The 26,518-nt window shown below is 45.0% G+C and overlaps 1 protein-coding gene across 7 annotated transcripts in view; it reads right to left on the reverse strand.

The window, feature by feature from the left end:
* Atxn7l1 (ataxin 7 like 1) overlaps positions 1-26,518 on the reverse strand; it is a 235,841-nt gene that overhangs the window by 146,026 nt on the left and 63,297 nt on the right. For 6 of the 7 annotated variants that reach the window (XM_047562903.1, XM_047562901.1, XM_047562900.1 and 3 more), the window contains exon 4: positions 10,221-10,325. In XM_047562903.1, coding sequence (XP_047418859.1) covers positions 10,221-10,325 — 105 coding nt within the window. Of the gene's footprint in view, positions 1-10,220; positions 10,328-20,622; positions 20,629-26,518 lie in introns of all 7 variants that reach the window. The other variant, XR_007109992.1, reaches the window with a different exon arrangement.

The following is a 26,518-nucleotide window of genomic DNA, read 5'->3' on the forward strand; positions in this document are numbered from 1 at the left end:
AGGTGTCTACTGGTGGTATAAAAATGAAGTCACCTGCCCTTGGGGGGGAAAAAAAATCCCAAGACACAACTAAAATGGCTACTGTCAAAGTCAGCAACCTTCAGGTGACCAATCTAGTGATACTTCCCCTGGGCCCCAACCTCTTGTACTAGACATGGTCTACAAAACACTTTCTTCTCTTGACTTGAATGTCTTCATCCTGTGCTCCTTTTCTTACCAAATCGCTGGCCATTTCCCCTCAACCTATCTCTAAATAAATGTTGAGTCCTCCCTTATCCAACCCAACCCAACCCAATCTGTCAGAAAATTCCATCAGCTAAGTTTCTAAAATGGATCCCAAGTTCACCTTTTCTGTTCACCTTCATGATACACTATGATCTGTTATCACTAACCATGCATTAGCCTCTAAGAGGTTTCCCAGGCTGCACTGCAGTCAGAATGAACTTAGAAAAACATAAACCAGATTATGTCTTCCTTACTTAACACCTTCCAGGGTCTTCACTCACACCCAAAATAAAACTCCAACTCTAGACTCTGGCCTGCAAGACTCTGTACTTGTGATCCTTGCTGACTGATTTGAAGCCCTCAAACATGCCTTGCTTGTTTTTGTTCTTGCTATGTTCTCTGCTGGACTAACCCTCTTGTACCGGCTCTTCATATGGTTTGGCTGAGTATTTATGGTATTTAACATATCAGAATATCAACTTCAAGAAGGCCAGCCCCTTCTCTGTCTTGTTTACCATAGTATCTATAGCACTATAAAAATGACTGGCATATAATAGGTGTTCAATAAATCTTTTAAAAAAAATGAATTAAAATCATAAGCCTCTGAAGAAGGAAATCCAAGAGAATCAGTCTTTAAGAAATAGACTTTGATGAGAAGAAGTAGAATTAAAAAAAAAATTAAAAATGAATTTAACATTACTAAAGTTATTAAGATCCTATTAATCTATCTCTAAATTTGAGCTGAGCCATTATATATGTGGTACGTTTATCTACAACATTTCTACTCAACTCATAGAACTATGCAAAAAAGGGAATTTCGTTGTATGTCGAGGAAATTATCTGCCATTGTGGGTTTCATGAATCTACTTATTTGTTATAGATAAGCAAGAAACTGCAGACAGAATGGATGGAAGAGCACGTATGGTATCCAAGTCACCTCTTACAAGTGTGTCCTTTATTTTTAACTCTCTAATATTTAGGTCTATGTCATTTGTTGTGGTTAGGACTCAAAACATATTTGTGATTATCAATTTATTCCTCCTTTTATCAAAACTGTGGCCAAGTTCTTCATCCAGGGAAGTAATCAGATAAGATCAATGTCACAGATTAGGAGAGTGTGAAACAGAAACAAAGCACCTGCCATTTCTCCAGCATTCTTTGTAGGATGAAAATTACCTTCCTGCATCAAAGTTGTGGTATTGCAGGGAGGCTGAGATCCCGAGCAATACAGTGGTGAATGCACTCTGGGGTCTAGGTTGGAATCCTAGTTCTGCCATGTACCCCGATCTTGAAGAAATTTCTTACATGCTCTAAGTCTCTCTTGCTTGGCTGTGAAATAAGGATTACACAATCATAGCACCTTAGGGCAATGACAGGTCTAGATACTGCATTAAAAGTTCCAGCATATAGTAAGTACTCAAGAACTACATTAGCTTTATTTCTACTGTTTTTATCTTCTATAAGTGGAATTAAAAAAAAAAAAAAAGCCAGGGTCTGGGACCAGGTCAAACTGCTATGTTTTTGGGTCAATATTAACTCTAATTTGAGTAGTAGCAAGTTCAAAATATAAAAATTTGAAGCGGAGAAAGTATTTGGGACTGAAAATTAGCTCAGTGATAGAGTGGTTGCCTAGCATGCGTGAGGCTCTGGGTTAAATACCTAGCACTGAAAAAAAAAAAAAAATCCAAATAGACCATAGTCCTACTTAATTGTAGATTCTTTTAGTTGTAATGTTTGATTTAAGGTTTAATCAGTTATCCCATCACTTCTTTCCTTAGAAATCACCTTCGGCTCTATGATGGGGATTTCTTTAAGATGTATTGTGTGATTGCACTTTATGAGGGACCACAGAAAGATGAAGGAAGAAGAAAACATGACTGTTTCTGGTCTTTAAGGGTCTCAAAAATATGTCGATACCAGGAGTTAATTCTGGATCTGTGACACATTGATCATATTAAAGTTTAAAAAATCCTAACGATATAAAGTTTGCATAGATTTGCGTGCTCCTGTGGTGGCTTATTCATTAATAATGCTGTCAGACATGATAAAGAATAGATTCAATAAGACTGATTTCTTTTAGTTATTTTATACCTCTCTGGTGTCAAAAATTTAGTCTCCTAAAGACAACTGACAAGAGCAACAACAAAAACTTCATCTCAAAAAGCAAATCCAACTTAATTGACAAAGATCCCTGAGACCTGTGCTATGGCAGTCAACACCTTCAGAAAGGAGGTCCTGGCAGGCTAATTAGCTGGTGATGGGACCCCTGATGCCCCAGGAAGCCCAGGGGCACTGACACTGACTGGGACTGACTTTCTCTAGGGCTCAGAAGCACAAATGTCTTGTCACTTTCTCAACCAGAGGTCACCTGGAAATAGAGAGAATAAAAAGAACAATAGCAGGAAGGCTTGGAATCTCATTAATTAGGCTCCCATGTGTAGCACTGCTGGGTGGGCGGCTGCCAGTACCCAGTCAGCATCGGCATCTGGATGCACACAGAAGGAGCAGGTGCCAGCCAGGACGTGCCATGCTGCACTCCAGGAGCAAGTCACCGTCACTCATTCATTCTGCTGCTCAGCCTCTCTGCTGTAGCTCACAGTTCATTAAATTCTACTGCATCACCATCAACATGCAAAACAGCTACTTGAAGGGCATTCAAAAATACAATCAGAAGAGGGAATGAAAAACCCTCTCGGAGAAAGAAGGGGAAAAATTGAATCCTCTCTTGTCTGTTGAAAGACTTGTTGGTTCCTTGGTTCTAAACCATTTTTTTTTTTAAATAAATTTGCAGTGACATCCAAGGATTATCTCTGAGGGGTGGGGTGTGGGGTTGTCTGCTTAGAGAATGACTGCCACATGTGGTTGAAAAATTCTGTAGGCTCTGTAAAATTTCTTTTGCCTTTTCTTTTCTCTCTCTCTCTTTTTTTTTTTTTGTGGTGCTGGGGATTGAACCCAGGGCCTTATGCAGGTGAGGCAGCACTCTACCAACTGAGTTCTATCCCCAACCCTCTTTTCTCCATTTTTTAAAAAATTTAAACTTCTGAATATGCCTGTGATGGGGAAATGATTCTGAGGACCTGCTCTGTGTGAGTTGAAATAGTTAACTTCCTCTACGTGGCTGTGATCCCATAGAAGTTACTTCTGGGCTTAGTGTACACATGCACACACACTTTTTTTTCTTTGGGAAAAAAAAAAAAACTAAATACAGAAAAGCACAGAATATGATATGACAAATGGGGCACGTCATGTTTTGAGGCGGTTCTCAAATGAGGGTGCTTTTGTCTCCTAGAGGATCTGGGTAATGTCTGAAGATGTTTTTGGTTGACCAGATTAGGGACGGAGTCTAGGGATTTGGCTCAGCGACAGAGCCTAGCATGTGTGAAGATCCTCTGCACTAAAAATAAATAATAAATCTAAAAAAATAAATAAAGATTAGGGATAGGGCAATGACTGCTACTCATATCTAGAAGGCCGTAGACAGGGAAGCTGCTTGACATTCTATGATAACATACAGGATGACCCCACAACAAAGAATCACACATTCCAAAACATCAATAGAGCCACTGTTAAGAATCCATGCTGATACATTAGAAATTAAGGACAAAAAAATCATCTTCCTTTCACTTAGGAAAATCATACAATATCATAAATGCTCAACCTAATTCTAAAACTGTAACTGGAACTAATCTATTACTTTTCATTCATTTACGTTTAGATATGAGAGGTCCCCCAAAAGCTCATGCGTGAGACAATGCAAGAAAATTTAAAGGTGAAATAATTGAGTTACGAGAGTCTTCACCTAATCCGTGCATTCGTTCCCTGATAGAGGTGAACCCAGTGGTAACTGTAGGCAGGTAGGGTGTGGCTGGAGGGGGTGAGCCACGGGCGGACATGCCTTTGGTGTATATATTTTGTTCTTGGTGAGCAGAGCTCTCTGCTTCCTGGTGTGATGGTCCTGAGCTGCTTTCCTTCATCACACTCTTCCACCATGAAGTTCTGCTTTACCCAAACCCAGAGCAATGGAGCCTGTCTGTGGACTGAGACCTCTGGAACTGTAAAACCCCCCAAGTAAACTTTTCCTCCCCTAAAACTGTTCTTGACGATTCTTTGGTCACAGTGACAAAAAAGTTGACTAAAAACAAATTACAATATTCCAATTTGATTAAAAGAACACTATTACTAGCAGGAGCAAAATATTATTTTCCATCATGGGCACCTCACACCTCCTTGCCTTTGAACACACATAAAGAGGGTACTCCTGCCCCAATATTCCTTTTGAGGGAAAGGGCCACAGCACTCTTTCTAGGCAGAGGTTAGGACCCACCACAGCACTGACCATCAGAGGGACAGTCACAAAGGACTCCTCTCACTCCACAATACTGTAGGTGAAAATTCTTTGGAAAAGATTTCAGTATGAATCTCTAAAACTCATCACTTGGTTAATGATAGCATATTTTCTTAAAGTAAACCTTGTTCTACCATTGTGCCTTCCCTCTGCAAGCAAGATCCTTTAATTATCCTGAAGACCTTATGAGATAAACTATGACCCCATTTCAAGAATTAGGAAATGAAAGCACAGAAAGACAAAGTAACCTCTCCCAGGACACACAGCTAATCAGGGATAGAACTGGAATTTGAAATGAAGCAGATTGAACCTAGAGTGGCTGCACTCAACCAATAGACCCTTCTACATCTTGGGAGGACAATCTGGGATAGACAGAGATGCCTGCTGAATGGCATCAGTCTTCCAAGGGGATGCTTTTAATTTTCTTTTTTCCTACAACTATCCTGACCCTATCAATTCACCGAAGGAAATCTAGTAATAAAGGGATCCCTCTAGATCCTAGATTTTCTGGGTGGGGGTTTGAAAAGTATCTAAAAGGCCCTTGGCACAGACTTAGAAGCAGACTCAAGAAGACTACACAGGTGGGGTGCCAGGGGCATGGCTCTCAGAGAGCCTCCGCCCCATGCCAACAACAGGGCTTCCAAGCAGCGGCTATGTTTGCTTTCTGTCTGGGACATCAGCTTTGGCAGTGCAGGAGCAGGACTGTGGCCAGAGCTGGTAGGGGGTGTCACAGCACCCCTGTAAAGCACCATGGCAGAGGCTGGATGGACCTTGGCAGAGAACCCAGAGAGACACCCGAGCTTCCTGGCATTTCCGAAGGAGCTGACATTCTCTAATGTAAACCACTATCTGCTAGGCCAAATCCTCGGGGCTCCCGGCAGATGTGATCACGTTCAGGCTGACAATTCTTGCCTCTAAGAGTGTGGGAAGCTAAAGATGAATCCGCGGCGAAAGTCCGCAGGTTGACCTGAGTGCACATCCCCTGAGATGGGCAAGGAACGAACACAGGAAGCACTGAACTAAATTGGTTTTCCCATTTTTCATAAGAGACTTTCGACTTAATAAAAAATAGCCACAGTTTATTGACAATAATAGCTCCTCTGTCTTTATTTCCTTACCATGTGCCAGAAAACTATACATGCTTCTTCTCAAGTAACTCCACAAGGCAGGCACCAGCATGCTCATGTTATGGATGAGGAAGAGGAGGCTCAGAAAGGTCACAGCATCAGCCCAAGTTTACATCACTAGAAAATGTCAGTCAGGATCCTAACCTGGGTCTGTTTGACTCCAAAATTCATGATTTCTCTGTGATGGTATCCTGTTTTTCACAATGCTACCATGACTTGTGATAGAAGAAGAAATATACATTTGGTCTTTGTCCCCAGTTCCTGACAAAGAACAGCTAAACCCTTATAATTTCACGAGTGTTGGTGTGAGGGGTGCATCTGTTTTTGTATTTGGTTTTGGTTCCCAGTTTCTGGACACTGAGCTTTGAGGTCCTTTGGAATCTCTGGAGTGAATTTCTGTAGGACAGTGAGAAGACGGGTGGTTAGGTCCCCAGAGAGTTTTAAGGTGAGGTTGGAGATTGAGTTTATCACCAGTGGCCAGTATTTTAATCAATTATGCCTATGTAACCTCCAAAAAGCCCCTCAACAACAGAGTTCCGAGAGATTCCAGTTTGGTGAATGCATCCACGTGTTGTGGGGGGAGCACCTCAACTCTATGGGACCCTTTTGTTCCTTCCCTTATGTGTCTCTGACTCTTCATTTGCATCCTTTATAATAAACCAGTAAATGTAAAGAAAATGTTTCCCTGAGTTCTGTGAGTCATTACAGAAAGCTATTAAACCTGCCAAGGGGTTTGTGGGAATCCCTAGCAATGGTCAAGTCAGGCAGCAGCGTGGGTAATCTGGGACTCATCCGTCGTAAATGGCATCTGAAGCAGGAGGCAGTTTTGTGGGACTGAGCCTTTAACCTGTGGCATCTGCACTAACTCTGGGTAGTTAGTGTCAGAATGGAATTACATTGTAGGACACCCATTTGGTGTCCACAGAGAATGGCTTGGTGTGGAAAGCCCACATATTTGGTGTCAGAAGTGTGGAGCAAGAAACAATTTTTCTTTAACCGCACAACTGCCACCTCCCCCACCTCAATTTAGCTCGAATGGCCAGAGCACCGAGAACCTGAACACTGCCATGCCCCTGTGATGAACTCATTCTCAGGGTGCTGGGAGTACAGAACTGAAACGGAATATCCCGGTGCTGAAAGCAGAGACAGTCCATAGACAACCACGTGGCAGAAGGCGGCAAGTGGCACAGGAAGTCAGAGCTCTATGGATATCAAGAGAGAAGAGTCCCATCCAGCTAGGGGTGATGTGAGCAGGCCTCCCATCAGTCCGGCTGTTCCAACAACCCTGCCAGGCAGGCTGGCTAACCCATTTTACAGATGAGCAAACCGAGGTGGAGAAGATGAGGCGACCTGTCTAAGGTCACACAGAGGGGAAGTCCTGTGAGCACTCTGTCTGACTCCAAAGCCTGTCATCTCCATGACATCAACAAACGTCAAGAGATGCTCTATGGAGCCCTGACAGTGGGGCTTGGGGGAAGTGGGAGGAAGGTGAGGTGGGTGGGGCTTGAACCCCCGCCCCAGTTAAACCCCCCACACCTCTGCTTTCCATATTTGTGTATAGAGATTGGCAGTGAGGATGACGACCAAGCGCTGTTGTGAAGCTGCATATGAAAGAAATCAGGCCCTGCACCCACCCAGATTTCAGGCCCGGGGACAAAACACCAAATCTCCTGAGCCCGAGCTTCCTCAACTTCAAAATGGGTATCAATTCATATCTACTTCATGGGGCCGCTACATGCTCAGAGATATGAAAAGTACTTGGCATAGTGCCTGGCCCTTATCACACTAGAATTCTTACTAACTCGATGAAAAGAGCAAGGGTCATCAAATAAGGCAAAACGGCAGAAAAAGACTGTTATGGAGTGAAAGCTTTCATCCCCCCAAATTCGTATGTTGAAATTTTGACCCCCAAAGTGACAGAGGTGGGCTTGAGAGGCAGTTATGTAATGAAAGGGGTCACTGTCTTTAAAATTGGGGCCCCAGAGAGCTCTCTCAGCTTCTTTCTGCTACATGAGGATTCAGTAAGTAGGTGGCCATCTGCAACTCAGAAAATGGCCCTCACCAGAATTCCATCATGCTGGCACCCTGACCTCAGATTTCCAGTCTCCGCAACTGCAAGAAACAAATTTCTGTTGTTTATAAGCATCCACCTGTGATATTCTGTCATAGCAGCCTAATCATGAAATTATAGGAACATTTCTTAGACAAACTAAAAAATACTCCCCTGAAGAGTTGCCATGGTTCTGAGCTCTGCCTTGCATTCTCTTACAGTCCTGATAAATATGGGTCTTGGATTATTGGTACACACACCTGGAAGATGAGAGAGGCTTCAGTGCCTCAATTTGCTGAGTTGTGGTTATGTCCCCATTGCTGCCTGTCAGCTGGCTCAGCAAGAAACTCAATGGAGACTAGGCTTCTAGTGATGAAGTCAGTAACCCCAAAGCCCCAAACTAATTTTCTGCCACTGCTCAGAGCAGGGGGCCACAATGCCATTTGCTGTCCCCTAAGCTGAGTCTTGGTTCTTGCACCAAAAGTCCTAGGGCAGAAGGAGGCACGTGTATCAGCCACACCAAGTCCTAGATACTCCTCTGCTAGCCAGATGGGGTTTTGCCCATAGGCAGATTCTGCAGGGCAGGGGGATCCCAGGTCCCTTTGAGGATCCTTCTATCAAAGACTGCTGGCAAACTAAGTTCCCAGGGAAGGTTTGGAAGGCTTCCAGTAGATGGCAAGCTAGGGCCAGGGTTTTCACTTGTTTTGTCACCGCTGCACCCCAGGGCCTGGAGTGGCAGCACCGTCCTGTGAGTGAGTGCACTGTGACCATGTTCAGGATGAGGTCCTGGCTGCATCATGAGGCATCATGAGGCAACTGATCAGGAGCTCCCAGGCCATTCACAGAGCCACTGGTGGGGTGGGAACTTCTCCCCACTGCTCAGGTTTTGATACCCCACCTGCCACTTCAGCTGGAGGCACCACCACTGGGGCCCTCTGACCATTTCCCTTCAGAAAGGTTTGATCCTCTCTCTTCCAGGAGGAAGACAGGGTCATGTGCCACAGAACACTGAGCGAGAAGGTCAACTCATGCCCAGAACATGCCTGCTCCTTCCACAATCCCACTGCCAGAAGTGAAAATGTTGGAAATGGGTACATCCACAGAAGGTACCTCCTCATGGAAGAGACAAGGAAACCAAAGTCTGGAGACATTAACTAAGCAGCCCAAGGACAGAGCTGGACTCTGCCTCTCAACAGAGCTCTTTGCACAGCACTTTCTAGGACTCTTTCTCTGCTTTGGCCTGTCAGTCTTCCACTAACCCACAAAAGTGCCCCTTGAGCCTGGGTTCTCTTTCTACATGTTACAAGCACGAAATACACCTACGATATATACACAGAGAGTTTGTATATGTGCAGATATATATGGATCATATACATGTGTTCATAAATGGTATTAGTACATACTTGAACTATTCTATAGTCCCAAACACATTTAATTCTTTTATCTTATGCCTATTTATTACAGCAAGATAATTAAAGGGGTGGGGGGAAAATCAGAAATCCCCAGTGTAAGAAAGGGGAAATGTGTCATTTGCAAAAGTTCATTCAATATTATAATTGCTTCGGTTTTTTTAAGGTACAATATTGAATGTGCTTCGAAACCTTAACAGTAAAGCTTATGTTCATCAAAAGGGGCGAAGGAATTCATAAAATGTTTGGGAAATACTGCTTTGGGCTTACAGTAAATGACAGCTTTGGCAATCATCTGGTCCAGCTCCCTGTTAAAGACAAGGAGACTTCCACCCAGTGAGATTAGAGGGCTTCTTGTCTAAGGCAAGCTGGCTGCTTATTCTTGCCTGAGGGCAGTGGCCGTGTGGAGTCCAGGGGTTGCTGCTGACCGACTGAAGGAATTTATTACATCAAGGATGCTATGATGCAAAGGGAAAGCGAGTTCCCAGACATAGTTGGATTTTTTTTCCTTTTCTTTTTTTTTTTTTTCTTTTCCTTTCTTTCTTTCTTTCTTTTTTTTTTTTTAAAGGGGGGATTGTTAGAAAAAGATAAGTGGGAACTGAGGTTTCATCTGCCATTTCCTGGGGGCAGCATCCCATGACCTATGCACTGGGCCACCTTTGGCTCCAGTCCCCTTTGTAAGTCTGGGAAGCCTCTCTCCAGTTCCTCTTTCAAGAGGAGACAATGTCAGAATGCAGGAGCGTGTCCTAAAGCCACTGCTCTCCCCTCCCCTTGGTTACCTGCAGAGACCACCAGGTTGGGCCGATGGTGTCAATCTGGCCTCATCTACCATGACAAGTTACAGATTTTCTCTCATTTCTTCCCCACTGGACTGAGCATTTCAGCAGGACTACAGTTCCTAAAACAGTTACCCTACAAGCAGAGGCAGCAGCCCCAGGAAGAGTCTACCCACAGCCTTGGGCAAAGACAGACACAGGGCGACCCTGCTGGGGGGCCCAGGGACAGGCGACTGTGCCCGGAGCGGCGGCTGCCCGTGCCCCCGCTGGGTGCAGGAGTCCACTTACCGCAGTGTGACTGGAAAACCTGTGGCTTGACGACCTGATTACAGGCACTGCACACTACGAGATAGAAGTCGTCATGTGCTGGATAATGGCCAAATAAGTGCATATCTGTGGGGAAATGAAAACAGTGTTTTTTGAAAAAGCAATTAAGTCTCAGAAGGCATACAGTTTCCTCTTGGAATTTCTTCAAGGACAGTTTTTCAAACAACACACGCAGAAAGGCAATCATCTTTACTAAAGGAAATGCAGTTTGTCACAGTGCGGCTCCCCAACTCTCAGGGAAGCAACCGTCTCAGAGAAGCCCTCATGGCACCCCTGGAAACGGGCTGAGATGGCTGTTGGTCTGGTCGGCAGTGTCAGGGGCTGCCCTATTACATGCTGGGGGATGAAGCTGGTGGGAGACAGAACCCAGGTGGTAGCTGGAACCCAAAGAGTCTCTATTTCAGGACTGTGGGGACTTCCCCAAGCCTTTTCCTATTTCAGCAGTGGTCCTTTAGGTGAGTGAGAGGGGAGAACCCGGCAGGAGTTAGCAAGGGGAGTCAACGCGGCCTCAGCAGTCGCCTGATTTTCCCCATCACCTGAGGGAGATACCCAGGTTAAAGGAATCCTGCGAACAAGTGACTCATTTGTTGCCATCATTATCCATGATTCATTTGGTAAATATTTAATGAGTGCCTATGAGTGCCAGGCATCGTGCTAGGTGCCAGGGAGAACTGGGAACATGAATGAGGTCCCTGGTCTCCTGGAGTCTCAGTAGCAGGAGGAGAAACATTATTGACCAAGGTAAGGAATTCGAACCTGATTTTAGGAACAGTGGGAAGCCACTGAGGGATTTTAAGTGAAGATATGTGGAACATACCAATGAGATATGAAAGCATACGTCCACATCAATGTTCCTCGGCTATTATTCAAAATAACCAATAAGTGGAAACAATCCGAGTGCCTATCAACTGATAATGGATAAACAAAATGTATCATATATATGAGAGTAAACTACTACCCATCCATAAAAAGAAATCAAATACTGACAAGTGCCACGACATGGATGCACCCTGAAAACATGACGCTAAGAGAAAGGAGTCACACACAAAGCCACATACTGTACGCTTCCATTTATATGAAGTGTTCGGAATAGGCAGATCTGCATAGACAAAAAGCAGTTAAGCTGCATTGGGCAGGGAGGCCTGGAGGGTCTGGGGGTGAGAACTAGAGGGTGAAGGTCTATTTGGAGGGGTGATGAAAATATTCTGAGATGGAAGGTAGCGGTTGCACAATTCTGTGCACTAAAAACAATAAACTGTATACTTCAACTGTGCAAACTGTGTGATATACAAATTATATCTCAATAAAGCTGTCACACACAAAAAAGGTCAGTTCTGAGGAACCATGGTCACATCTCCTTGGGTACCACTGTGTGGCAGCAGGACCCTGGAGCAAACCTTCGCCTGCCTCCGGGTGAGCCACCCTGAGAACAGGGTGACCACAACCTCATGGGGTTGATGGAAGAATTCATGACACTGGAGGCACGAAAGTGTCTCTGTCCCAAACCTCCTGGACTTTCTCAGGTTGAGAGTGGAAGTTCCCCGCCAGGTTCCACCTGTGAAACCCTGAACACAGGGAGTTCCCAAACTGTGATCTCAGGCTAGAAGGAAGAGTCCAGGTTCTCAGGAGGTGGGAAGGCTCACTGACAACCCCAGAACACTTTAATGGAGGACCCACGGCTCTGCATTCCCTTCTCAGGGCAGCCCTAGTGCTTTGGAGGAAATGGAATTGGTCCACGTATCACACAGTGAGGAACAGAGACCCAGCTCTCTGGAAGGAGGTCAGCAAATGGCTGTGTGGGACTGCCTGGCCAGGCTGGGGACTTCTCTACCAATGTGCTCCTCCGGTTTGGGGAGCAGGTGGAGGGGGAGGGGGAGGGATGCAGGCTCAGGTTCTACATTGCAGGTCATCCCAGGTGGGTGTGGCCCGTTACTTACTCCTCTTGAGGGCTCATCTGTTTCCACTTGTACTTATGTTTCCACCATCTGCCTGGGCGTAATGCAGGGGAGCATTATTAGTCAGTCCCTGGGAGGTGGGAGGCCCATGGGAAGAGAGGCTGAAAGACCCAGAACTGTGATAATGGTGAGGATGTGGGCACTGGGCCCACTGGGTGCAGGTCAGAGCTCTGGAAGCCCTCGGGGAGCCAGGATCCTTACTTTAGAGCCTCATAGCAGGGACACGACCCCTCTGGAGCCTTAACTGCTGGTAACACTCTGGCTTCACTTTTTTTTGCAAGTTATTTTTATAAAATATATTCATTTTTAAAATAACAGAAACAATCCATGCTCTTTGAAGATACATTTGAAAAATACAGAAAAGTCAGAAGACTTTTAAAAAAAATTACTGGCAACCTGTATTAACACTTTACATCCCATTTAGATTTAAAGTCACATTTTCTACTCAGGAACATGCAAAACCAGGAACTGGCTAGGGCTAAGACTTACTTATTTGTTCAATAGGAATTTATTGAGCTGTCTTGTATCCCTTCTGCAAGAGGTAAGCTATGAAGGAATAAAATTCATTGATTAAAAATTTAAAGAATCCACCCAAACCAAGCATTATCACAAATGTCTGAAGCATCATTTGTTTGTTTGTTTGTTTTGTTTTGTTTCAGTGCTGGGGATCAAACCCAGGGCCTTGGGCATGCTAGGCAAGGACTCCACCACAAGCTCCACCCTAGCTTGAGCACCTACTTGTGGGCCAGAGTCTGAACTGGGTGCCGGGAGGCTGAAACCAGATGCTATAAGGTGTGGGATTGGGTCTCTGCCCCTTGGTTGTATGTGCCTGATGATCCATTGGGGGCCTGTCAGGAGCCATCTAATGTCCCATTCTTCTGTATTCTCCAGAGATCTGCAGAGCCCATGTGTCCCTACATGCACACCCAGTTGCTGTGTTACCGGGTTCTAGGTCAAGGTTAGGCTAGTTGGAGATGTGGCCACCTGGGCCTATGTTCCCCTCAAGCCCTTTGCTTGCTGTGACTTTTCCTGTTTACCTCTAAGGCAGTTTCAACCTTACACTTGTCTGCTTGATTCTTGCTGGGTGAACTGATCTTAGAATCTCCTCTACAGGTTCCCCAAGGTCTGGAAGCCCAGCAGATGGGGAGCAAGGTAAGGGCTCTTGGCTCCCGGAAGACCCCCACCTCACATGGTTGGCTGTTCAAGATCATCGTGCTGTTCCATTAGATTAATTGGGGCTGGGGATGAAAGAGAGATGAAAATGAATATGCCAGGCACAATGCTGGCACTCAATATTGTCCCTCTTCCTTAAGTTGTCCCTTAAGTAAAACACTGAGTGTACAGCAGTGTGCTGAAGTGGGCTTCTACCAGCCTGTGGGAGCCACTTGTGCATATGTCTTCCCAACTCTCCATTCAGTGTTGTCATGGTGGTGCCTTGAAATCAGTCATGGTGGGAGTATTTACACCATGGAAATGGGCAAGCACTATGAGTCTTTTCTTTGGAGAGCTGGTGGTTAAATTTTTACCAGTGCAACACGAAACACAGATGGGCAAAAAGTGAAGAAAAGTGAAACCACCTGTAATGCCACAACCTGGCCGTAACCACAGTGGACATGTTACCATAGGCTGGCGTTTGTGTTATGATACCACCTTGGTTACTCTTCCTAATTAACCTTGGTTACTCTTTCTAATTAACCTATGATGTCAACACCTCTGCTTTCCAGGCACGGGAGTAAAGGTAAAGCCATTTGCAAGAGATCCTGTGGCAGTGATTTGTACTGCAGGATGAGATTACAGGGCATCGACTCCAAAGTTAATGTTCCTTCCTCGGCAAAACGCTGTTTCTTTAATCACAGAGCAAGATCCCTTTTCACAGGTGAAGAAGCCAGTTTGAAAAGTGCTGGGATTTGAATATGTTTGTCCCCTCTAAAACTCATATTGAAATTTGATTGCCACTGCGGCCACGTTGGGAGGTGGGTCTTTAATAGGTGATTAAATCTTTAAGAAGGATTAATGCCTTTCTCGTGGGAGTGGATTCCTTCTAGCCAAAGAAAGTTGTTTTAAACTGAGTCTGCCCTCATGCTTTCCCTCTTCCATGTGCTACACCTTGCCTTTCCACTTTTACACTGTTATGATATCACAGGAGGCCCATGCCAGTTGGACTGCCAGCCTAGAACTGTGAGCTGAAATAAAATTTCCATTATAAATTACTCAGTCTCAGGTAGTCTGTTTTAGCAACAGAAGATGGACTCAGGCAAAAGGATTGTTGGAATGATTAATGGGTTATCCTAAGGCTCCTAAGGCTCCTAAGACTAATGAGTGGGCAGCATATACAGAGTAAGGGGCTGATTCATGTCCTGGGCAGGACAGCACAAGATTTCATCACAATATGCAGGATGGCATGCAATTTAAAATGTATCAGTTGTTTATTTCTGGAATTTTCCATTTCCAACTATAGTTGACTGTAGATAACTAAAACCTTGGAAAGGAAAAAAACCTTAGAAAAGGAGGACTATCCCATTTGTGTACAATAATAAAAAAAAAAAAAGAAAAGGAGGACTACTGTATTTATACTACAGAAATCAGCATCCACTACAAATAGGACTTCTATCCTTGGAGAACTAACTGGTCTAAGACTTTTGCCAGGACACTACTGTCCAGCACTCACCCTGGTATTGCTTTTCCCTGGCTATTTCCCCAGACTACACAATGGATATGTTACATTATATACATCATCCACCACACAAGGACATCGACAGGTTTTTGTGAACTTGAGAGCAAATCATTATATTCATATAAAATTATGGTTATGGCATCAATAATTAACTCAAGAACTCATACACAGCAGACCCAGGTAAACATCTTGATCATTTCTTGTGTCAAATGAGCACACAGAGCTACAAGTTTTTCATAGGGGAAGTTGCTGGAGTTCTTTCCAATGTCTGCTGACTTAACACTTACTTGTTATGGGGTTTTCATGGAAAAGAGTCACAGATAAAGTTCATGGTATGAGATCAATGTTGTTTACAAATGTATCACCCACAGGATATTCTCTCCACGTCTCTTTATTAAAGCAAGTAGCCCTTTACTTCCCTAATCTAGCTTCTGGGACAGTTCTCACTTGTGGGGCAGTTGACTACATTCATGTTATCACAGTAGCCTGGCACACCTGGCCTGCTTCCCAACACACTTAAGGTTCCCCAAGCCTCTGTCTGGCTCTCCCTGCCTCCCCTCCCCTGGACCCCACCCTCCCAGATGGCAGAGGATGGAAGGAGGGGACAGAACTCAGCAGTGATGATGTAAAGAGATACAAAGTTTGGGACAATAGAATGGTTTTTGTGAAAGTGCAGTAATAACTCTGATTTCCCAATGTAGTTGATAAACTCTAAAGTTGATACTAAAAAAGAAATTGGCAAGATGGGAGTAACATTTTATTCAAGATAAACAGCTTTCTAAGGAAAATTATTTTGCCCAGCAAAGTCATGTGTGTATAAATTTTGTTTATATCCAGTGTTCCCTTTTGACAAGGGTGCAGTTCAGGAAAGGGCAGGGCGACAGCTCCAATTCGCTATTTGTACAGGACTTGTTTCCAAGATGGGAAGACAGCTGGTTTTGTGGATTCATGATCAAACTAGATACTGTGCACTTTTGAATTTGCCCCTGGACACCTTCCAAAGCTTGAGACTTTGACATTATGAAGCAACAACTGGAGAGAGCTTGAAAGATGAAAACCTCAAGAAAGCGTGGGGAAGGGTTGATCCCTTCCTCCTGCGAGTGGGAATCCTGAGAGCGGCACAGAGAAGCGGAATGAAGCCGACTGCGCTTTGAAGGCAGTTGAACAGCTTATCGGCAATCGATGATACCTGTGCTCGCCAGAGAAAGTCCCGCAGCGGGACACAGAAGACAGCAAAACAGACAACCCTGGCTTTTCACTTCTTGGAAAAAAAATAGCAAGGTCTTGGAAAATGACCTTGGCTTTCCCCAAAAGTCTCTTCCAGGGTTGTGAGACCACCTCCATCACTTCAGGAATCAGAAAAAACCTTAAGGCAGCATATGCTATAATATTGTGCATTTCGAAAATATAAATTTATTTCATTTTAAAAGTATGCTTTTCTTTTTAATGTAGTCTTTAAAATTGTGATTTAAAAAATGGAATTGTATTATGTTAATTTCAACACACCAAGGCCTTTCCAAGAAGGCAGATGTGACCCTGCCTACAAAGCTCCCTGGGAGACAAATACACTCACACAGATCTTCATAGGACCCAAGGATGACAGCCATGTGATATGGCCAGAGGGCTGGGTGCCACTGGACTTCCTTGGAAAACTATCAGAAAGACATGCTGAGAGGTAACAGTGTTCGATTTGTGGGCTTCCACTTACATGGACTCAGACAGGCCAACTTATTCGGAAGAACAGTCACTGTGGTTCAAGGACACATATGACTGACTATAAGCAGATTCAAATCAGGACACAGAGCAGCTGAGCCTAAGAGACTTTCTTTCCCCCATCCATCTTCATATGCTCATCATACAATTTTTATTAATTTTCTTTTGCTAGTGGAATTTCTGGTTGTATTTTAATCATTTATGCCACATGAAAAGCTGGAAGGGATATACAAAAATGTTTCTCCTTTGCTCTGACAGAATGATTTTGTTTGTTTCCCAACTCCCAAATCTCCTTAAAGTCATAAAACAAAACAAATCAGGATCTTAAAATGACCTTGGACTTGGCATCTCCCATTACCCCAGCAGAATGTCCAACTCCCCTCTAGAAAGATATGACTGCTTTCTAGTTTTCAGATCTCTGAAAACCAAAGGACTGACTGGGCTTCAAAATGGTGAAATGTGGAAAGGGAACCTGGAACCAGGGACCAGAAAGCAAACAGCAGCAGTGGCTCTGTAGCCTCAGGAAGGGCCTCTTGCAGACACAGGTTGGGGAGCCAGGCTCCTCTTTAAACAAGCCAAAGTTGCCCTCCTCTCCTTGCTGTGGCTGGGCTGGGAGGCACCCTCTTGCCTGGCTGGCAGGCAGGTCCTGGCAAACAAAGGAGACAGGTGGAAGTTCTCCGTAAGGCTGCACGAACTGCTCTTCTGGACCCCCAACCATCCAATTCAACCACACAAGACAGCCTAATGCTCCCCTTCTTCCGAAGGATTTTTAGAGACTTAAGGTGTAAGGAGGCCAGGGGGCTGGGCTGGGTCTCTAGGATGCTTCCCTGGCCTCAGCCCTCAATCAGTCATAGGCCAGAGTTTAGAACAAAACCTTTTGAGAGATGGGCCTTAAAAATGCAATGCCTGATTGTTGGGCCATGGAGTTGGCGGCACTGAGTTCAAGTCCTGACCCTGCCACTTGGCATGATAATCCTCTTGAAGTTTATTTCCTCATCTGGACTTGAACAACATATTTGTGAAAGGACTGGCATATAATAAGGATGTAAAAAAATAGAACATAGCATCAATGTCCTTTTTGTCTCTTGAACTCAGCTGACCGCCCTCTGGGAAGCCCTCCCCTTCTTCTTCCCTCCTGATGCACCCTCACTCAGCACAGTGAATGTGGCTTTCCTGAGTGCCTGGCACATGCCTCGGTTCTCACCAGATTGGGATCTCCTGGAAGACAGGAATTATGACCTATTGCCCTTCACATCTCCCTAGCCAAACAGTCTGGCACATGGTAGCTGCTTGATAATGTCAATACACTAACTGGGCCGAATTTCTAAGAAGTTGATTTATTTTCCACACTCCTTCATTTTCTCTTCTCTCAAAGAGGAAAGCAGTAAATGATAATAAACTGCCCTGATATCCATCCTGTTATCTAAATTATGAGGTCAAGTTATATCTGTTTATTCACTTTTTGAGTTGCTTGGAAGACAAGTGCTATGTGGATCTAAGTAGGAGGCAAGTTCCAGGTGGGCCATACTAGTGAAGAAGTGTCTTATTCCTGTCCCCACCATGCCAAGTGTGTGGAGGCCGGCTCCTTCCTCCAATGGCAAAGACAGCTACTCCCTGCTCCCAACACCAGGATAGGCCCCTCAGAGTTGGCATTTGGGGTGGCATTTGGGATGCTCTCCCTCTGATTTCAGTTCCTATTTACTTGTTCTGGGGTCCTTTACATCAAGGCTGTGTGTCATCCAGGGCCTGGGAGATCTCGACTTCTCCCACCCTTCTCTCCTCAGCTGCTTCCCAACTCACACTGGGTCAGCACACAGTGAGCTCAGTCCAGGGCATACTGTGGCAACTTGAGCCCAGCCTAGCAGAGGATATGAATGGTTGGCTGGACAGTAATGACCTTGGGAGCAAAGAAAATAATTTTGCAAAGGGTTTCCCTTTTCCTATGCCTGGTTTAGGTAACAATGTCAATAATTTGTTCCTAAAAATGTGCCTGTGGATGTAAAACCGACCCTGACTCTCTGCTGCAGGTACACCCAGGCTTCTCCCCACCCACTCACACCCACCCTTGTCTATCATTCCAGCCAGGCTGGCTGGTAGGTCCTGCTGGCTGGTAAGTCCTGGGCTTGACATCTCAGGACAGATGAGGCGCATGTCACCACTTTGGCAGGTTGCTGAGTCCTAGTAAGGTATTCTGGCCAAAGCTAGTGTTATTGCAAGGGTTGCTTGGGTTTAGAGATCAGCTGTGAACAGGACAGCTCAATTTCCCCCTTATCGATTGGGCCCTAGGGTCTGGGTACAGTGTGAAGGACAAGGATGGGCACAGCACATTCAACCAAGGATCTATCAACAAATACTGTACAGTTCACTCTGACTCAGTTAGAGAAAGAAGCATCCATCTATTGGGGGAAGTTCTAGTCCCTTGCTCCTTGCTTTCAGGCGGAGTGGCACTTTAAGAGAAGATCAGAAGAGAGGACTATGAAAGCTTAGGAATGGTTATATGTCAGCACCAGACTCCCTTCCCTCCCAGGTTCTTCTACCTAACTCATTTAAATGTTTAAATATTCATTTAAACCTTTATGCTCATTTTCCTTTAACTTGAGGATACCAGTTGAGATGTGTATTTCCACAAAATCACTAGGCCTCCCCTGGTCATTTTTTCTCAACTCTTCTTCCATAAGTATTGCTTTGTCTTTTTTTTTTTTTTTTTTTTTTTTTTGCCTTTTCCTGCCATAATCCTCCCTTGTCAGAGAAATTTAAGAGCTTGTCTATATAAGGCCAGTTTCCAGTTGATTCCACATCCATCCTGGGGCATCTCTTGGGTTCAGGTTGGGTCTCCTGGCATAGTCTTTGATGCCATTCCTTCTTCTACTCTACCCTCCCCAAGAAAGATTTTTTTTTTTCTTTTGGTACCAGGAATTGAACTCAGGGGTACTTGACCACTGAGCCACATCTCCAGCTCTATTTTGTATTTTATTTAGAGACAGGCTCTCACTGAGTTGCTTAGTACCTCTCTTTTGGCGAGGCTGGCTTTGAACTTGTGATCCTCCTGCCTCAGCCTCCCAACATGCTGGGATTACAGGCGTGCATCACTGTGCCCAGCCCCAAGAAAGATCTTGATGAGGTAGAGGTGGGAGCCATATTCAGGAAGGAGAGCATTGGTCTGGGAACATGGAAGTGATGATCCTCATACGATATTTTTCCTTACATAACAAGATAGACTATGGTCTCTTATGGTTTGAATGTGTCACTTAAAGTTCAGGTGTTGGAAACTTAATCCTCAACACACGTGTTGTGAAGTGGGGCCTTCTTTAAGAGGTGATTAGGTCATGAGGGAAGAGAATGAATGTTGTCACAGGAATGGGTTAGTTATTGCAGGAGTAAGTTCCTGATAAAAGGATGAGTTTGGCCCCATCACATCCCTCTCTCCTTCCCTGTTGTTATGGTTTGGATCTGGAACGTTCCCCAAGGGCTCATGTGTTGAAGACTTGGTCCCCAATGCAGCAATGTTCAGAGGTGGGGCTTTAGGAAGTGATTAAATCAAGGTCTGCTCATCAATGGATTAATCCATTGATGGATTCTTAGCTGAATGGACTATTGGGAGGTCATGGAAACTGTAGGATGTGGGACCTACTTGAAGGGAGTGCCCTTGAGAAATATATCTTGTCCCCAGACCCCCTTACCTCTCTCTCATTCTCTGTTCCCTTGCTGTCATGAGGCAAGCAGCTTTGCTCTGCCATGCCCTTCTGCTATGATGTTCTACCTCACCTCAGGCCCAGAGCAATGGAGCCAGTTGACCACGTACAGAAACCCCTGAGATTGTGAGTCAGAAATGATTCTTTCCTCCTCTAAGTTGATTTTCTCAGGTATTTTTGTTGTAGTGATGAAAAGTTAACTAATACTCCTCCTCACCCCTCAACTGCAGGGGCTCTGCTGTCCTTTCACCCTTCTACCATGTTATTACCCAGCAAGATACTCCCTCACCTTGGGACTTCCCAGTCCTCATAACTCTAAGAAATAAATTTCTTTACTTTATAAATCACCCTGTCTGTGATATTATAATAGCAGGAAATGCCCTAAGATATGGTCAAAGAGAATTTTCAGGCTGAACATGAAAGTGCATTTAGAACACCTTAAGTGGGCTAAGGGGAAATCAATGGAAACATCTCCTTTCATATCTTTTCACATAGGACAGTCCAACTTCTTACTGTGGCATCCTGACTGAGACTTGAGGATGGACTGATTGAACCTTCAAGCTCCTTTCCAGCTCTGCAGTTAGGTGACTGGGCAAACAGAAAGTGTGTCAGGAGAAGATGAATGAGGAAGAAGATGGGGAAAGGAAGATGCCACATCCATGCTGCAGAGGAAATCACTGGAAAAAGCAAATGAACAGAACACTGGAGTGGCCCACTCTTAAGAGGAGTTAGTAGTCTTAAGACTACCTATCTGTCCATCCTACCATTGTTCTAGTATAGAAAGTCTCATATCATTTAAACACACTGGTTCTGAAGATTGAGCTTGGTCTCTGTTTTGCTGTTACACTAAATGCTACATTTCTGGGTGACGAGTGAGATATGGCATAAATAAATGAATAAATATTTTGAAACAAGAGGGAAAAAAGAAGTTTACCCAACAGCAAGAAGTGTCAGTTGGTTTTCAAGGGCTGCATTATAAGATGCACGAGAGCAAGCACTGAGCCTCATGTGTGTCTTCATTTCCTCTAGTGTACCACAGCTCCATCTATGCATTAGATGCTAAGTGGAGTATGAACTGAAGTTTTCCTTGTAGGCAACTAAATCCAGAGTTCTGACACCTGAATAGATTTTTCACTTAAAAAAAAAAAAAAAAGTCTGCTTCAGGGTATACTAAAGAACTTCGTGTCTGCCATAATGCTTCTTTCAATTCATATGCTGAGAGGCTTGTATTCCAACCAGAGAGTGTCCAGGGCAAAGGAGGGATTGTGTGGTTGGTTGTTTGGGAGAGTCAAACTCATGTCATCTTGAGAACTTTCAAAGTCCTGCTAAGACTAGAACAATTATGAAAGAAGTAATCCTAAACAAGTCTTCTGACACTGCTTAGAGATTTTAATTTAGAAAGGGGCTGCATGGCCTCAGGAGGAGCCAGACAATATCTATCCACCACACAGATAGATGCAACACTTGTCCCAACATAGCAATTTGAGAGATTTCTTGGATGACATGCTGCAGGAAGGTGGTAAAAACAGAGTCCGTGAAGAAGCCTCTCCTGAGTGCCTCAAGTATATAAAGGTCTGAGAAGTGGCCATCACAGTGACACTTTCACAGCAAGCCTCAGCTATCAAGCGATTGCTACTGATGCCATCCAGATCATGTGAAGGAGATTGGTAGCCACCTGATAAGAAAATGTGCTACTTAGAAAATCCTGTCCCTGACCCCTGCCATATTTCAGATACACCAATCCCTGCTCAGTGGTAGATTTACATCAGGGTTCTGTCTGTAAGGGAAAGATGAAGAAAAGGTACTCTGATCAGAATCCATGAAACTGATAGCCAGGAATGATGGGCCCTCACACAGTCTTTGAGTCCCATGGCAGTGGTGAGTTGATTTTCTAATAGAAGGTTCAGGGCAAGAGACCACTGATGCTATGGCACTTAAGAGTGTCTCTGAGCATAAAGCAGAAGTTGGCTCTGGCTGTGATTTATCCATAACCCACAAAAGGACTGCAGAATTTCCCCGGCAGAGGGCCATTAGCCAGGGGCCCTGGAACCCCACAAGTGCCCTTCAAGATTACAATGATCGCCAGAACAAGGCTGCCAGGGCTCAGAAGTAAAAGAGCCATTTGGCTCCATCAAAAGAAGTGTGTCCATTCTTAGAGCCAGAGGAGAGTGGAAAGGGACTACATAATGTCCCTGAATCAGGGTGCAAAGCTCTCAGGCCACTGGGAGAGCCAGATGACAGGAAGCTGTTGATAGTTATCCCAAGTACTCTCCCAGGAATGGGGTGCCCACAAGGTGAGCCAGAGCCACCCCAGTTGGACCAGGCTTCTTGCCAGTGGTTATGAAGGACAGAAACAAACCTCAGCTCGAAGAGAACAAAAAGAGGCGCTTGAGCATCTGGTCACATCCAGCTCCTCAACCCCCACTCTGATGGCGCCGGTGCTTACAGCTGCCACCTTCTGAGCACAGAGGCCCGGGAAGAAAAAGCCACTATGGAGAAAGGAGGTTACAAAAAGCTGTTTTAAGGTAATGGAAAAGAAGATCGATCAGCTGGAGGAGAAAAATCACAACATCTTCAGTCACAAATCAAGCATGAAACTAGTTACCTGCCAAGGAGAGAAGGGAGATTCTTAGTGGGATTCACGAGGCTCTGGGATCTGGCCTCAGGCCCTGGGACCTCAGGTTCAGCACCTACCAAATCTCTCCCTGCTGTGGCCCCTCCTTTGGCCTTCTCTCCAGGCTGCTGAAATCCTACACAGGCTTCAAGGGCCTACTCCTGTCCATCCTCCTCCAGGGAGCCTGTGATCCTACAGAGACAACTAACCCTTTCCCTGCACTCGCCCGGTCCTTCCATCTTGCCGCCACTCTCAGCCCACTCTATGTGGTGTTTAAAGACTGGTGGCTACGTCTGTCTTCCCCATTTGTACACTAATGTTTTATTTACAGACTCAGACGTTTAACAGTCAAAAATGAAGACTGCCAGAAACACGCTCAAATGTTCAAGAGTGTCAGTGAATCAAAGCTGCCTTATGTTACCTAATGAACCGTCCAGGAGCCTCAGCTGGGCAGGTGTGGGTGAAGGAAGGAGTGACAAATTCCCACTCTGTCTCTAGCTGCCTGTGCAGCACAGGGCAAGCCACAAGACCTCTCTGCACCTACTTTTCCTCTTCTGGAAAACAGCAGGCACACTTTCTCCATAAGGTTGCTACTAGGATTAAATAAGACACTTTATGCCAGTGCCGGCATTTCACAGACACTCAATTAAATGCCCATGAAATTGAACTGAACTTCAGCCTGAAATAGCTTGGCCAAAAGCCAAAGACCCTCAGAGGAACACTATTTTATAGAAGCAGAAGAGTGTCATGCTTAGAATGCAGCTCCTGGAGTCAGACAGACTGGATTTGAATCCTGGCACCACCTCCTTGGGAAATTTCTGTGGGCCTCAGTTTCATCATGTGCAAAATGGGGATGGTAATAACAGAGTCACTGTTAGGATGAGCTGGGGTAACATGTGTCTGTTGTCTGGTGTTTGGGATGCTCTCAATAGATATGAATTAGGATCATAATTTGCATAGTGGGACTTTAAAAAAATAGCCCTGTCTGCCTAGGGCAAAACAAGGAGTATTGAGTATAAAGTCACTGTGTTAAAAGTCACTAGACCTCAAGCTCTCAGTCATCCAAGCCACAGAGTGAGTAAACAGTAGATGAGTGTGATTACTACCTGCAATTTGCTTGCCAAATGTAAATGCCTGGACCCCATCCCAGATCTACAACATCAGATTCTTTGCATGGTAAGGTCTAGTAGGATGCATTTTTAACAAACCCTTCAAAGGATGTGATAACCTCCAAAGTTGTCTAATCATTGTTCTGTCATGACAGTTATTAAAATGGAGACACCTGGTTGTTGGACATGCACTGGTTCATCCAGTGTTCGTCTGACAATCTAGACTTCTTAAGAATCTGTTAGCCAATGGGGAGGTGTCCTGTACATGCCAGGTTATCTTTGGGGGTAACCTTGGCAACATGGCTTGGTTTGCCCCTCTTAAGTACCTCTATTCTTTAGATATATGCATTAGAGACCCATAGTTCAATGATGTGCTACAGCTGGTTTGAGTCATTCTCATGAGCCAACTGTGTATCTCTTCCCAACTCCACATTTAGTACCCTCACATTGGAAGTTTGAAATTGGCATGGTGGCAGTGTTTACACCTTGGAAACTGGCAAACACCACAATCAGAACTTAAAAAATTTTTTTTCCCAGAAAGCCAGTATATGAGCATACCTTTTGTTCTCACCCATAATAAAGTTCTGTGCTGGAACCCAACTCTAAGGAGTTGCCCTATAAGGTCTAGGGCATTTGAAACCTTGGATGGTTTAGGATTAGTTAAAGCCTGGTTTCTGGGGGTGGGAGGGGGAGAAGAAGAAAGAAAGAAATAAAAAACCTACTTAAAATAGAATTCCAGAGATGTCCTGACACTTTAACCCTGATGGCAAGACTCAAGAAAAAAAACCTCCTTTGTGCTCTGAGTCACACCCTAACCCCAGCGCTGGGTGGGCCATCTGGTAAACCACAGTCTCAATACCCAAGCAGAAGGGAGTCAGGGTGTGGATGCTTCAGGCCTGCCTCTCAGTGCCACTAGAAAAACAACCCTGTTCTTCTGAGGGCTGCCTAGTGGCCTTCATACCTCAGGAAACCAACCTATAATGCCTGGACAGGGCAGAGGTTCTACAATAAATCTCTCGCCTCTGGGTTCAGGGGTGGGGTACTCTAGCTAAGTTTCAGCCCCCATTACCAGCCTGAAGTTCAGACACTCCTAACTGCCTTTCAAAAGGTCACCCATTAAGAGCCCTAAGCCCTGCAGTGGGCACTGCTTCAGCAGATACCGCTGAGTAAAGAAACACAGACCTTTCCTTTGAATTTCTCTGCTCAGCAGTCAGGTGAGTCAAGGAGAATTCAATCCAATTTCTCAGTAAATCCTACTATGCTCTGGAAGGACATGGTCTGAAAAATCTATTTTTGTGCTTTTATTTACTTAAGGTCTGCATGCCTGGGGAGCTTTTTCATAGTGCCATCAAACTGCTTCTCGCTTACCAGGAAAAAAAAAAAAAAGAAAAAGAAAAAAGATCTTTTCCTGTAACATCACCAGCAACAGCCCAGTCACAGAGTCCATAGGAACTGTGTGAGGACCCCTAATTCTCCCTGGCAGGAGGTTCCTTCCAGCACTCTGCATAGCAGCGTGGCTCCAGCATGTGGCTTTCCCCTTCCAGGGCTGCCCAGAGCTCACTCCTTTTGCTTTTCCTGGTTTAAATGCTGTTTTTGATCCAGAAACACAGCCTGTCTCTGTGGGGCTTGTGCCTGCTATTCTAGCAGCTTCACAGAGTAAACTGTGTGTGTTGGGGGGCTGGGGTGGGTGAGGACACTACTGTCTTAAATTTCTCGAAGGACTGAATGCTCAGATAAGAAAACAAAACCCCTTCAATCTATTCAGTACTTGGAGCTGTTTGTACTGGTGAACCCAGACCTCGTCCCAACTTTCTACCTCTGCATCAAAGCCATATGCCAGGTTGTTACCCAGCCAACTTCATCTCGGACTCACAGCAGCACCAAAAGCGAGTTGCACGCTTCACTCCCTACCTGCCAGCCACGGTGGGTTGTAGAGTGGACCTCCATTGGGATGGGTGCCATGGCCAGGACAGAGGCAGGCATGCATTCAAAGCACAGGCCATTCATGGCTGCAGAGCCTTCCTCTCTGCCCTGGTTTCTTCTCACCTTCTCTGAGACTCTTGAGTCAATGCTCCCCTGGGGACCCCATCCTGATGCCCCAATTCCATATAGGGAACAAACAGTTCTGGCCCTGCCATTATGAGGGAAGGCAGGGGATGCATGGAAACCGCCATGCTTTGGCCTCTGTCACTAACCTCTCTGGGGTCCCAGAGCATTCTGCCCTCACTGGAGAATTAAGGTAGCATATCAGTTTTGTTGTTCCATACCTAACTAAGCATGAGAATCTGTCAGGAGCTTTCAAAGGACAGGTTCCTGGGTTCCAGCCAGACTGACAGAATTGGAATTGAGTTCCAGGAATCTGCATTTGGGAATAAAGCTTTCCAGGTGGTTCTGATGCAAATCTTCAACCCTACATGGGGCTAGACTCCCCCAGAGGTCCCTCCTCATAGAAACAGTTCACTCCTTTAAATGTTTTCATCCCATGATGAACTGCGATAGGAA

The sequence above is a fragment of the Sciurus carolinensis genome, chromosome 8 (assembly GCF_902686445.1).
Source record: "Sciurus carolinensis chromosome 8, mSciCar1.2, whole genome shotgun sequence".
Taxonomy (NCBI): domain Eukaryota; kingdom Metazoa; phylum Chordata; class Mammalia; order Rodentia; family Sciuridae; genus Sciurus; species Sciurus carolinensis.